This window comes from Populus alba, chromosome 1 (genome assembly GCF_005239225.2).
Source record: "Populus alba chromosome 1, ASM523922v2, whole genome shotgun sequence".
NCBI classification, from domain to species: Eukaryota; Viridiplantae; Streptophyta; class Magnoliopsida; order Malpighiales; family Salicaceae; genus Populus; species Populus alba.
The window spans coordinates 3,976,716-3,990,217 of NC_133284.1; the positions used below are offsets into that span (position 1 = coordinate 3,976,716).

The 13,502-nt window shown below is 33.4% G+C and overlaps 2 protein-coding genes across 2 annotated transcripts in view; both read right to left on the bottom strand.

Annotated features, from left to right (window-relative positions):
- Positions 1–5,095, bottom strand: part of LOC118033997 (uncharacterized) — a 5,997-nt gene extending 902 nt beyond the window's left edge. Inside the window, 8 exon segments of the mRNA XM_073406446.1 lie at positions 525–634; positions 806–1,119; positions 1,121–1,644; positions 2,924–3,055; positions 3,137–3,235; positions 3,550–3,678; positions 3,977–4,227; positions 4,684–5,095. Coding sequence (XP_073262547.1) covers positions 525–634; positions 806–1,119; positions 1,121–1,644; positions 2,924–3,055; positions 3,137–3,235; positions 3,550–3,678; positions 3,977–4,227; positions 4,684–4,900 — 1,776 coding nt within the window. The 5' untranslated portion in view covers positions 4,901–5,095.
- A 1,753-nt stretch (positions 5,096–6,848) lies between these two features.
- LOC118033998 (metallothionein-like protein type 2) lies at positions 6,849–7,653 on the bottom strand. The gene is made up of 3 exons (XM_035039141.2): positions 7,507–7,653; positions 7,272–7,352; positions 6,849–7,193 (listed from the first exon to the last, which is right to left on the bottom strand). The coding sequence occupies exons 1-3, from the start codon at positions 7,560–7,562 to the stop codon at positions 7,103–7,105; spliced, it is 228 nt and encodes a 75-aa protein (XP_034895032.1). The 5' UTR covers positions 7,563–7,653; the 3' UTR covers positions 6,849–7,102.
- Between the last annotated feature and the right edge of the window lie 5,849 nt (positions 7,654–13,502).

The window sequence follows — 13,502 nt, forward strand, 5'->3', positions numbered from 1 at the left end:
CTAACATCCCTTTATAAACTGTGCCTTGACCACCTTGACCGAGTATTCTATTCACATTAAAACGATCAGTGGCTACTTCCAACTCCTTTGAACTGTATATTTTTGTTTTTTGAACCCAACCTTCAGCAGCACGTAATTCCTGCTGTAACAATAGCCCACCGTTTCGTTTGAAGAATTTCTTTTTGAGTTCAATCTTTTTGCCATTTCTTTACAAGTTTATACAACCACCAAATGCCCATCAGCGATGACAATGCCAGGACAACTGCGCCTATAACTGCATTATTTACAACGAAGAAAAAGTTAATTTGTTGGCATGTGCAATCATCAGCATATATATATATATATGACTGCTGAGTAGCAACAAGCTAGATTTAGTAGCTAGTATTTTAAAATTTTATACATTTAATCTTTTGGCTCACTCCAAAAATAAGAGCTTCTTCTCTGTTTTACCATCCTAGTAAGCAAAACAACAAGAACAACGACAGCAAGAAAGTAGAAGAAGAAGAGAGAAATCTTAGACTTACTATCAAGGCTATATAAAGTTTATTGATCTCGCAATCGAAAGACCCCCGTGTATTTACACATTTAAGTAACCCTCGGCACGAATGCTTTGATTCTTTACATTCATCCACATCTAATAAAATAATAAGAGAAAAAATCCAAAACGAATAAGATGATTATCCAATGTTAGGACAAATATCACTAACAAAATTAGCAAGCCACCATTCCCATAGCAAAAATCATCATTTTCTCAACAAACAAAATGCTGTCATCACTAATATTTTTGGAGGAAAAAAGTATTTACCTATGCATCCAAGGTAAGGGATGCCCTCATAGCCCCAACCACACACACATTCGGATCGAAAAGACTCATTGTAATATCCTCTGCAATGCACGGGATCATCAGAATTCACATTCGTTGTCCAACCAAGCTCTGCTGGAACATAATCTCTATATTGCAACGAGAATGGATCGCTGACATTCGATTCGAACCATGTCTGGTTCACCAGGAAGGCCAGCTTGCATCCTTCTCTATCTTGATTATCATCTGTAGCTTCTAATTTTGGATTGAAAACCTGAAGGAATGATGGGGGTGAAGCCTGGCAGAAATTTTTACTCTACGTCACTGCAGGTAGACTCACAACCGATGAGACTTGGCGTGATTCCGGTCATTAGAGCTTGAGTATTACAACCTACTGCGATGAATACATCATAGTTTCTGGAGAAGACAAAAGGAGTTCCAGTGAAATTCAGAGTTACACCATCTTCCCTGCCAGTACAATTCGAGGATATTATTGGACTTTTGACAGTAACAGTGGCTCTTTCAGCTGAAATATTCAGCACCTCCATGTTCATTCCACTTATAAAAGCTCTAGCAGGGTTGAAAGTTGCATTGCATTCTATGGCGAACCATTCGTTCATGCAGCAATCTTTTCCTATTCCGAAGGGGTATGGAATGCTGATGTCTCCACAACGATCTGGACAACCAGACCTTGCGATCGGTGCTGCTGCTGCTGCTAGTTGAAACATTAGCATCATCAACATTAATTGAAACACCAATTTCCAAACCATTTCCGCCCTTCTTTTTTCTTTTCTTTTTGAAAGTTTTGATTCCAAATCGCTCCTAAATAAGTTCATATATCCCTGTAAAGCAAGAATTGAGATGTTTCTTTGTACCTTCTTGGTGACTCACCGGGTCAAACCAGCAAGTATAAATAAAAAATAAACACCGGTGGAATGTAGATTTTCAGTAGCATATAGTTGAAAAGTCGTCCAGTTCCTTGGTCTCCAGAGATCGGTTCAAATTTAATTTTTCAAGGAAGTAATGAATATAAAATTCGTGTATACTAGTCAATTGTACAGTTCTGAGAGTTACTAGTCAATTTTCATATGGTTTGGATTTTTATTTTGTTTACAAATGAGAGATTCAAGCTTGAAATTTTTAGGGGGGGGCGAACACTTCCATCATCTGAGTTACAATAAAATTCTTTCAAGTTTCTTTTTTTGACCGTTTTTTTTTTTTTTTTCTTTTCTTGTTTGGCTGCTGCAAAGAAGAAGAGAAGAGAAGAAAGATCGCTATCGTTGCTGGAAAAAAAATAGGGTTCCAGGAATGGTTCTTCTCTGTATGGCCTATGGAGCGTGCTTGGGTTTAACACAAGGGGACGCAGTCTACTGTGTTAACTATGGGCCCTATGCTTCCTAGGAGGTTTGCAGGGTACCAGTAGTACCCCTATTCACCGATTTTGGTAACGAAAAAAACAAGAAGAAGAAGAAGAAAGAAGAAAATCAGAGGCTTTGCCTATCATGGCTATAGAGAGTGTATTGATCTCGCTATCTATTCGACCCGCCCAATTCTTGACCTAGGCTAGGCTGAGTTATTAGCCAGATGGGATATGATGACTATGGTAAGGACCCGAAAGTTAGTTTCTTTTCCCTCTTATTATTTGCAGCCTTCATTTCAACAATTTCCTTATCTGAACATTTTTAATAAAAAAAAAAAAAAAAAAACATTAACAGTAACAGCCTTAATTGCATGCATTCCTGTCCATTGACAAAGTAAAGTTTCATATCCTAGACTACTTTTAACTCTTTAAGCCACGATGTGTGTAGGGGGCATGGATCAGGCTTCCCTTCAGAAACCGCCTTCTCGGAGAGAGAATAGAACCAGCCATTCCTCCATTTAAACTGCAAGAAGTTAGCTTTCAAGTGAGAAGCAGATTGCAATTTTATTTTATTCTTGCAGTAGATGTGCTGCAAAATAAGGAAAATTTTATCCTCCCTTAACCCTCTTCTATTAGGTCCAAGTAGGCTCAAGTCTCTTAACCAACATATATTTATCAAACTAGTTCGAATCCACCAACTCAATCAAAATTGATAAAGTTGTGCTAAAAAGCTTAAAGCTAAGGTTAACAAAAACTTGTACCTCCTTAACAGCTGTTGGGAAGTGGGCAACAGCACGTGCATAGGCACATAATCTTTCCCCGATAGCTTCTTTAAATACTATTCCTTTTTCTGCAGCTGCTGCAGAAGCAAGTTCTGTAATAAGGCTAGACACCTGGAAACACAAATGTCAGTATCAATCAGATCTATTCATTTTAGAGATTTTATTGTGCATGAACAAAGTCAAGAGCTTAACAATCATAATCTTGTGAAGCAAAGGTCTGCAAAAGGAGAGGAGGCTTCGTGAAGAGCTGAAAGGAAAGAGCTCTTTGCCAAGTTGTTGGAGCATGACTTGCTTGATATGCACACCACATAGAAAACAGAAAATCATGTGCAAGAAATACCTAGTTTCACAATTACATCATCCAATTGATTTATATCTTAAAGTCCACAAAGCATAAAGAAGTAGCACTAATAGGGAATGGGATTTTACTAAATAGCAACAAGTAGACAGCGGATTAGCTGCAATCAAATGAAAGCATTAAAGAAATAAATAATGAATGAAACAAATTAAATCATCCAAGTATAAACTATAAACACTAGCAAAAGATATGCAGTAACTCAAGCTCTGATGCTTTAAATAGACACCATTGTCAAAGATAGCTTTACCTCAGAGCGGAATTCTTTCTCCACGACACCAACAGTTGCCCCTGAATGACGAGCTCCAACAAGCATGAATGCTGAGATCCAGATCAGCTTCTCTAACATTTGCTTCTGAAAAGCTTCCTTGTCAAGAACCTGATTGCAACAATGAATAAAAATGTAAATACGCCATACTAATATCAGAATGTGAATTCCACAATTCTGAATTTAAAAGGGAAAGAGGGAACGTTGGACTAAGTTTGAACACTGAAACAAAAAAGAAATAACCCAGTAAACCCACCCCATCAAAGTGCCAACCTTGCCTTTCATGTAAGATATCTTTGATTACAGAGTTAAACCTGAAGATCTTACCTATTTGTGTCAACCTCCAATCCCTGTGTTTTTTAGATTTTAATGAATTCCCTTAGATGAAGATTAAGAAAACTTTCTTTACCTTACAGGACAGCCCTCCAGCATGCAGTCTAGCAGCTACTGCAGATGCCCATTTCCCATATGCTGCAGTCAGTCCTTCAGGATTGGTATCAGTCTTTCCATCAGTAGGAGGTTCTCCAAGCTTTGATACAGCAAAATATGCCAGCACTTGGTCTGCATCACCAAGACCTTTACTTTGAAACCATGGCTCCAGCATCCCATTCTGGAAAAAAACCAAATCTGCTAGACTGTCATCATCCACCCAATCATTCACTGCCATTTATCAGAAGCCATAAAATGCATAGCAAAGATTACAAAATCCAAAGTTTCAGATCAAATAAATTCCATAATAGCATAATCCAACGACTTGATGAAGAAAACACTGAAATTTTGTCACTCAACTGTTCTTTCTTTTTTTTTAGATCAAAATTTAAGCAATTCAAAAGGCATAAGACATATTAAACTTCCAATTCAATCAAACAAAACAATCCCATATACAATTCGATTCAATGAGAGCATACAATATTATAATTCAATCAACAAAACTAAAAGCAAAAACAATACATATTAAACTTCCAACTCAATCAAACAAAACAATCCTAAATACCATTCGGTTCAATTAGAGCATACAATATTATAATTCAATCAACGAAACTAAAAGCAAAAACAATTTGCACTGTGACCATTTTTATAAAAACAAAACAGCAACATTTAATCAGGTATTGATACCGCTCCATCTAGGCTTGGGTGTAGCTTCGAGAACAGCATCAAGATCATCATTTCTTGTACAAACCAAAATGGGACCCTCAAAATCAAGCGGCACCGGTTCTCCTCTCTTCACAAGCAAATCCTGACCACTACCCATTTCTTGTAAGGCCCTTCCCACCCTTCCAACACCAACAATCACGGCTGGGGTCACCTTGGCAGCCTTTGGGGCTGTGGCCATAGCTGAAGTTTGAGTCTTTTGAGTCCTGCTAATGATTTCGGTGCTAAAAAATTGAACTTTGAATTGGGTTTAATGAGAGAAGAGTATAGAGAGTAGTGCTAGTAATGAGAGTGTGGGGGCCATGTGTTTTGGTGATAAGGTTTATTAGCAGTGCAAGAGAGCGGTGGGGATAGTGTTCGGGCTATGGTGACTGCCCTCTAATATCGAAGGCACAAAGTGACATGGAGGCAATCACCACTCAATTTCTAGTTATTTATCCAAAAAAATACATTTTTTTTTTAAATTCGAAACCTCACCTTTCAAAAAAATGTATTATATGAGCCAAAGTGAGCGAGTAAAACTCTAGTTATCTCAGGTTTTTATAAAAAATACACGTCTTGACTCGAACTCGAGACCTGCTATACAAATTTAAAACCCTTTATCCCGTATGGATCTTCTGATTTTATTTTGTTTTTCTGTTTTTTTTTATTTTTACATCACCACCTCAGTTTTTATTGATGTATCATTTTTTTTTTATGATCCATTTTAAAAATATGTATATTTTAATTCATCTGTGGACAAGTTTTCCTTATCTAAATTGATGCATTTATAAGGTATTTTGTGGGCATAATTCTCTTGGAATTAAAAAAGTTTGACGTGAGAGAGAACCTCAAAGGTTCGATTTATTTTACATGTAAGGTCTTGAATCTATATTTAATGCCACAGTTATAAATCCTAAGCTAGGGTTAACTTGGGGTAGGGATGGTTTCTTATCGGAAAAATATCAACTTCAATTATTTTAATTTTTTTATATTATTTTAGAAAAGAATATGAATAAAATATCTAACGGGTTTTTTAGTTGGTTAATTTTATTTCAAGTCATGAGTCGATCTTGATTTTTTATTGGATTAAATTGTATTAATTTTTTTAACCCCAATCAGTTCATATTTTATATCTAGGTACTTATATATGACAGTGTGATTTCTAAAAAAAGTTAATCTTTATAGCTCATTTGTGGTGAATTTATTGGATTTTTTTTTTGTTGAATTTAAGTTCAAGAGGGTGTTATGTGTATTGATATTTTAGGAAGTGGATTTGAAAATGTATTTATTTTAATATTTTAACTCAGGCAGTTTTTGAGCTACTCATACTACTGCTCTGGTGTCTTTATCCTCGTCTTTTCGTGGCAGTATAAAACACTAATCTTGCTTTCTCTCAACTGACGGCAGCTTTGAGGGGAAAAAATGGTGATATTCAATGAGGTAAGTTTGAAGACAAGCAGGATGATTAATAAAAAATATAGTTAAATTACTAAAAAAGAATATTTTAATTTATATTTAAAAAAACATATTAAAACAATCACATATTATATCGATTTATGTTTTATGAACTTAACTAATTAAATTTATGATTTAAATTACAAACTCTTCTAGATTAAATAGCTATATTTTTTTAAAATTATTTGTTTTGTGTTAACGTGACTAATTCAAACTAACAAATACAAAAATTATCCCAAATGACATGTACACTATGAACGCGACCTATTCAAACTAACAAATACAAAAATTAACTAACATGAGATTTACAAATTAAGCACCTTTTCGTAGCGAAAATTAAGCACCTTTTCGTAGCGATGTTGGATTCTAGTTGTTGTTTATATAGTTGTAAAACCTGGATTAATAGATTTATCCAAAAAAAAAAAAAAAACTCTTCAGAACTTCATCTGGCTAGATTTTTAATTGATTAATCAAGTATAACACTTACTTGATTTACTTTTTTAGATCATTCTTCAAATCAAGAAAGAAAAATATGATTATATATATATATATATATAATATGTTATCACAGCACCAAACTCGTTAAAACTAATCAAAAAGCATTAGGAATGGCCAAATCATCGAACATTGTCAAAGCAAATGAAAAGTCAATGATTTGCAGGTAAAAAGGAGAAGAAAAGGTTTGCACACTATTAAAGCACGAAGTAATCAAGCATTTTTCATTCAATCATCTTGAAAGTTGAAGCCAATAAAACAGTGACACACACACAAGACAAAGATCAGTAGCCATCAAGCTACAGCAGCAAATGAAATCCTCCAGATGATTTTGAGGAACCCTTTGCTGTTTTATTAATTTACAGCAAACACCATCATACATACATGGACTGACCACCTGTTTTATTATAGCATACAATAACTGCTTCGCCGGAGCCATGCCCAAATTTTCTCATTTGCAAGAGCATGGATCACAGGTGCAGCTTGATCCACACTTGCAGCCATTCTCAGCACCAAAGTTCATCTCCGACCTCTCATAGAACCTGCAACAGCAGTAGCAAATCAGTTAAATTCCTTTTTATCTGGAGCTAGTTACAGTATTTCAACTCAGCGACACTTACATCTGAACTGGTGCAAAACCTGCAATGATTGTCTCAGTTGTGGTGCTTTCTGAGATACCTAGGTCAGGGTACATGCCACATCTGCCAAGGAAATCACGAAAACAGAAAGGTAGATGTCAGAATATAGTCTCCAGAAGAGCAAGGAAATAAATAAAATAAGAAATCAAGTAACTAATATGCTCCATGACTGGATGTTTCTAGGCAAAAGCTTTTAAAGAAAAGAAATAGCAATTACTTGCAGCCACTGCCGCACTTGCAGTCAGATCCACAGCTACAACCTGATCCAGACATCTTCTATAGGAAAAATAGGATAAAGGGCTACTTGGAAAATGAATTTTCTGAAGCTAACTCAACTCGGGGATGATTGAATATCAGGTCTGGCATGCTATTTATAGTGTAGTTCATGAAAAAGAGGGTTCATATCCACCATCCATGTGGTTAGATCCTAGGGTGATAGCGTATGCAATATTAGGGTTAATTAAACAAGAGCGGACAATGGACTTGTCAATATTGAAATTATAAAGTAACATTCATAATTAAACAAAGTAATTAGAATCGGCACAAAACAAGACAGGATTTAAAAAATAATAATTTAGATAAACACTAAGATGCATCTTGTACGTTAACTAATGAAAGAAGAAGTTGACATTTTTTTTTTGTTCTTGAACCAATGTCATATATCGCCTTAGATAGCTTGTGTAAAATGATTCTTGTGGATCAACAGGCCTTGATTTTATTTTATTTTAAGAAAAAGGGGGGTTCTCGTTCATAAAGCCATATAAAGATTAATTATGAAAACCTAGAAAGATTCAGTGGTACTCCACTACTACTTGTAAATATAAAATGAAAAATAAAAGGGTTCTTGTTCATAAAAAAAGTGTAACGACTAATTATGAAAACATAAAGGCTACTTGGATACTCCACTACTTTTATATATATAACGGGCCCGTGCTAACGTCATGAGCCACACCCAATATTTCTTTTTACACCAGAAAAAGAATATCTAATATTTTTCTTTCTGCACTAAAAATAATGAGTTTTCAGAAATTCAACTACCCAATAAGATTTTTGAATTGAATAATTAAAAATCTTAATTGAATAATTAATTGATTGATTGTTTTTAACCATCTCATTTATTCTCTTGAACTAAAGTGGCTTGCAGTTAGTACTTGCAAAAGGTTTCTATTGGTAGAGATAAGAACTCTTCAATGCTCAAATAAGTAATTTTTTTAGAGAGGAAAAAAATAAAATAATATTTTAGAGAGAGATGCTCTAAAAATATATATGCAATAAAGAATAAAAATTGTGCACATTTGTTCTGAAGGTTTCGAAATGTATTTATAGCTCATGAGTCTTATCTTTTTGTGAAGAGAAGAGCCTGCAGTGTAATTACCATAATAGTATTTAATAATGGATAAATATCCCTTACATTTGTATTAATATTTAATGGGAATATGATGGGTCTTTGGAGGACTTTTATACACCCAAAAAAGATGTGATCTCACTCTAATAGCATTTAATGAGAGATAAATATCAATTGCATCTATATTAATGTTCGATGGGAATATGTTGAGTCCTTGAAGGACTTTTATACACCTAAAAGGTGTAGGAAGATTAAGGTCCAAGACGTCAAATGTAGCTAAACTCATGGAGGCTGAATTCTTTCTAAGGTTAGACCCAAGGGAGGATGGTTATTTCCTTGGGCATACCCAAGAAAAGATTATTGTTGCCTTAGACTTGGCTAACTGCTAAATCCAAGTGTCTTGAGGGGTGGCATGTTTGCTACTCCAACTTTGTCTTGGACTTGGTTGTTTGCTAAATCAAAGTGCGTTGGACTTGGCAGACTGCCATGTTCAAGTGTCTTGGTTCTGGCATGTTTGCTAGACCTACATTACCTTGTACTTGGTTGGCTGCCACATCCAAATACCTTAGGTCTAGCATGTTTGTCAAACCCACGTTACCTTGGACTTGGTGGACTGCCAAGTCCAAATGCCTTGAATATGATATTTTTACTAAATCCACATTACCTTGGACTTCGCAGGCTATCAAATCCAAATGTCTTGGGTCTGGTATTTTTGCTAGACTCACATTACCTCACTCTCTTGGGTGTGCCAAGAAAGGGTGGTCATTCTTTTAGACGTTCCAATAGAGGATGTGGATTCTAATGAGCATGCCAAAGACTGGTACGCTACTAAACCCAAAAGCATCTAGGTTATAAATGACGCTAGGCCTAGTGTACCGAGGCTTGGCACACTATCAAACCCCCACTAGGGACATACTCATTTCCTTGGACGTACCCAAGGAAGGAGAGTCATAAAGGTTTTTTAGACCCGTTACAAAAAGGTTTATCAATATCCAAGTACTGGGATAAACTTTTGGTTGCCAATAGATCAATATTAAAATCTCCCGACCTATCTTCATACCTAGTCCATGTTCCAAATCAAATTGTTTTGAAGTTGTCATGACATGATGTGATATAAACAACTTAACAAGTTTAAAAGCAAGTCAAATGATTGATAAAAATGTGTTTTAGGTTAAGTATAAATTCCAATGTGACATAATTGTTTTTAAAAAATAAGGGAAATTACCCCTGACATTATATAGTTTGGTTGAAATGACACTTATTTACATAGTTTTGAAAATTTACACTTTGCAACCTAGGTCAAAGGAAAAATTCAAATATGATGAAATGACCATAGGACCCCATATATATTATCATTTCACCTACTCTCTCTGACTTTCTCTTTCTTCAATAAACAATGTAGATCCAGTGATTTCTTTCAACTTAAACAATAAAATACATATTCAAATTGATTTATCGCACAAACTCATGTTTCATCACGGTTGTCTGTACGAGGTAATGGAATCTCACACATTTTCAAATTGATTTATTGTAGGATTTGGGTCTTTAAATTTTGAGGTGGGTTTTAGAGAATTAAATTGAGAAACAAATATTCTAAGTAAAAATTTATTTATGGAAATAAAGTGGTGGATCTTAGTCTTACTACTGGGTAAGGATATTTTGCTTTACTATTGAGCTAGATAAAAAAAAAAAAAAAAAGGCTTTGTCATAGAGCATTAAAGCTAGGTTTAGCTAGTAAATATAATCCTACCGACTATATCCATGGAGTGTCCTTTTTATTAAAGAGAAGGGGGCTTTCGATAAAGAAAAATAAATCTAAGAAATTGCTCTTGCTATTACACCCCACTCAGTATTGCCCAATTTACGAACTACGTACCACCATTTTTTCTTAAGGAGTGTTTATTTTAGTTTCTGCTTTTGCTTGTTGTGGGGTATAACCCTCGACAACAAAATTAAAAAAGAAAAAAAATACACAACAGCAAAGTAGCAAATTCATGGTTGTTCTTTTGTGTATTTTGCTTTTAGTGATGGATTCACTACTAAAAACAAACACAATACCAAAAACAAACATACACTTAGCTAAGATAAAATGTGATTTAAACAGAGTGTTTAAAAGTATGGTTGCGGTTGTTTTTCAAAGTGTTTTTCATTCGGAAATACATCAAAATAATTTTTTATTATTTTTTAAAAATCATTTTTGACATCAGAACATCAAAATGATCTGAAAATACCAAAAAAAAATATTAATTTGAAGTAAAAAAAAATTATTTTTTTTCAAAAATGCTTTTGAAACGCAAAAACATATTCCCATCTAGAGTTGTAGTTTGAAAAGTAATAGTATTGTAAACATATGCTTATGTGATTGCAACCCTAAATAGGCACCTAGTAGGTCGCGGTAAAAAAAGTTAGTTTAAAGGGATTACATGATGATTTGAAAGCATTATTGTCCTATTAATGTTATTTTGTATTGTTGGTCAATGGGTGAATCTTAGACTTTGTGGTATAAGAAAGAAAAAATTTTAGCATAGCATTTTCTTTAAAAGCTTAAATTTTCTCTCTACTCTCACCTGTTTTAATCTACATGTTCTTACATTAGAAAACCTTTCTAAATTTCTATCATTTCTTCTTACGCATTTGCATGATTCTTGAATGTGTATCTGTAACTCTTTTTTTAATTATTGGCAAGTAGTGAACAGATGTAGGCTGCCCATCTGATTTTTCTAGCTAGATTAGTTTGTAGATTACTTTAATCTTAAGTTAATTATGTGTCTTATTGTACACCACATATTTGATAAAAATCCAAAATAAAATAACAATCTTGTAGTTATGCTAATTTTGCAATTCTAACACTAGATATAACATAATAGTATTTTAACTTTATGGTATTTTCATAATTTTAGTGAAACAAGGGCTCTTTAGTCATTAAATGAAAAATAATAGAAAACTTGTAAGTAATCATACAATTTTTTTTAATTTTTTTTTTGGACATGCTAGGTAGAGAATATAAATTGTTACACACACAAACACCAAAATTTAGGTTGCTATGTATAATTTTTCAAAACATAGTGGCAAGTGCAATTTCAACCAAACTATAGGATGTTAGGGATAATTTTCTCTTAAAAATATTTAGATGATAACCTATTAGATTAATCCAGGTTTCGTGGCCTAACTCGCCTAACCAATAACTTTGGTCATGGACTCAATCAGGTTTTAATTTTTTTTAGACTATTTTATATTTAATCATACGAAGAAAAAATAGTTGCTCATAAAACTAAACATCAACACAATATCGAAATGTTAATTTGAGACCTCAATAACTCCATAGAAAGGAAATAAAAATAAATTATGAAACTCAATTCTTAATCCAAAAAAAACACCTATACATATATATATATATATATATATATATATATATATATATATATATATATATATATATATAAACTAAAACCCACAAACCTCCTAAGGTTAGATCTAATAACACTTTAATAGAACTATGTTCATCAAATAAAACTTGCAAACACTAAGATCAACTATTTTAATGGTCAAAATTATTTTCAATTGATATTTTTTTTCTTGACCACTAGAATTAGATGAATCTCTCTCTTATTTCAAACCAGAGACAAAACAATAAGAGAAATAAAGTTTTTGGACCAAAAGTGCATTGTGAAAAACTAAAAGGATGGAAAATGGGTATGCTGCAAACTAAGAGGATCATGGTAAACTTTTTTAGGCAATTTTGAAACAACCATTTAGTTCCTTTGTGTTTTTCATATTGGTCTCTTGTCTTTCAATTATATCATTCCTCAATAAAATCGAAGTAATTAGCCTTCAATTTATCCATGGAAGGGTGCAATTGATGAGGAAAAAGTTTGATTACAAAAATAAAAAAAAAATAAAAAACAGTTCATTGTGGACTCCATAAATAATTTTTTTTAAAAAGAACCCAAAACCAAAAATAACAAACAAAAGAATGAGAATCAAATCTGACGCAAAAACAAAATGATAAAACATTCAGTTTTGGCATGCCATCACGAATCTTGAGGAGATGACAGAGAAAAGAGAAAGGAGAAGAAAGAAAAGGTTGTTGGAGTCTCATCATAGCTTTCCCATCGACATGCGTCACACATGTTCTGGAGTTAGCCATGCTGCTTCCAACACAATCACGGACAACAGTGTTCTGCCACCGCAAAAAGACACGCATTTAGTTCAAGTATAACAACTTCACCCACACATGTCATCCAAGTTGTCTTGCCTGTCATTTTCGATCATTTAAAAGGTTTTTTTTTGTTTCAAACTTTATCCCAAAACCTTAATTATTTTAGATCAATTAAATTAAATTTTATCTGTAAAATTGAGCATTAAACACTTGTTAGAATTCTTCCTCAACATTATAGGATCTCTATATCTAGGCAACCAAAAAAAACTATAAAGTACAATCCCAAATAAACTAAATGTGGAATAATCAAATTAAAAAAAAAAAAACATCAAGGAACCAAAAAAAGAAAGGGTGAGTCTTTCCCCTACTCGTGCAATTTAGTTCCCAATGTTTGCTAGAAAAAGGGGTTTAGCATGTATCTAGTGTTAAAATTTAGTCTCATATCTTTATTTGTTTTAATTCAATTTAACTTCATTTAATTTTATGAACTTGAGCATCAATTGAGAGTCGGTTTTATTTCTCAATACTGTAAGTATCAAATATCAAGCTACAAGAAACAAATCACAAAGTCCAGCGCTAAATTAATCTAATATAAAATGATTAAATAAAAAAAATTAAGCTACTAAAAAAATTAAGGAACCAGAAAAAAAAAAAAAAAAAAAAAAAAAAAAAAAAAAAAACACGATGTGGATCCTCAATGTTTCCTCTC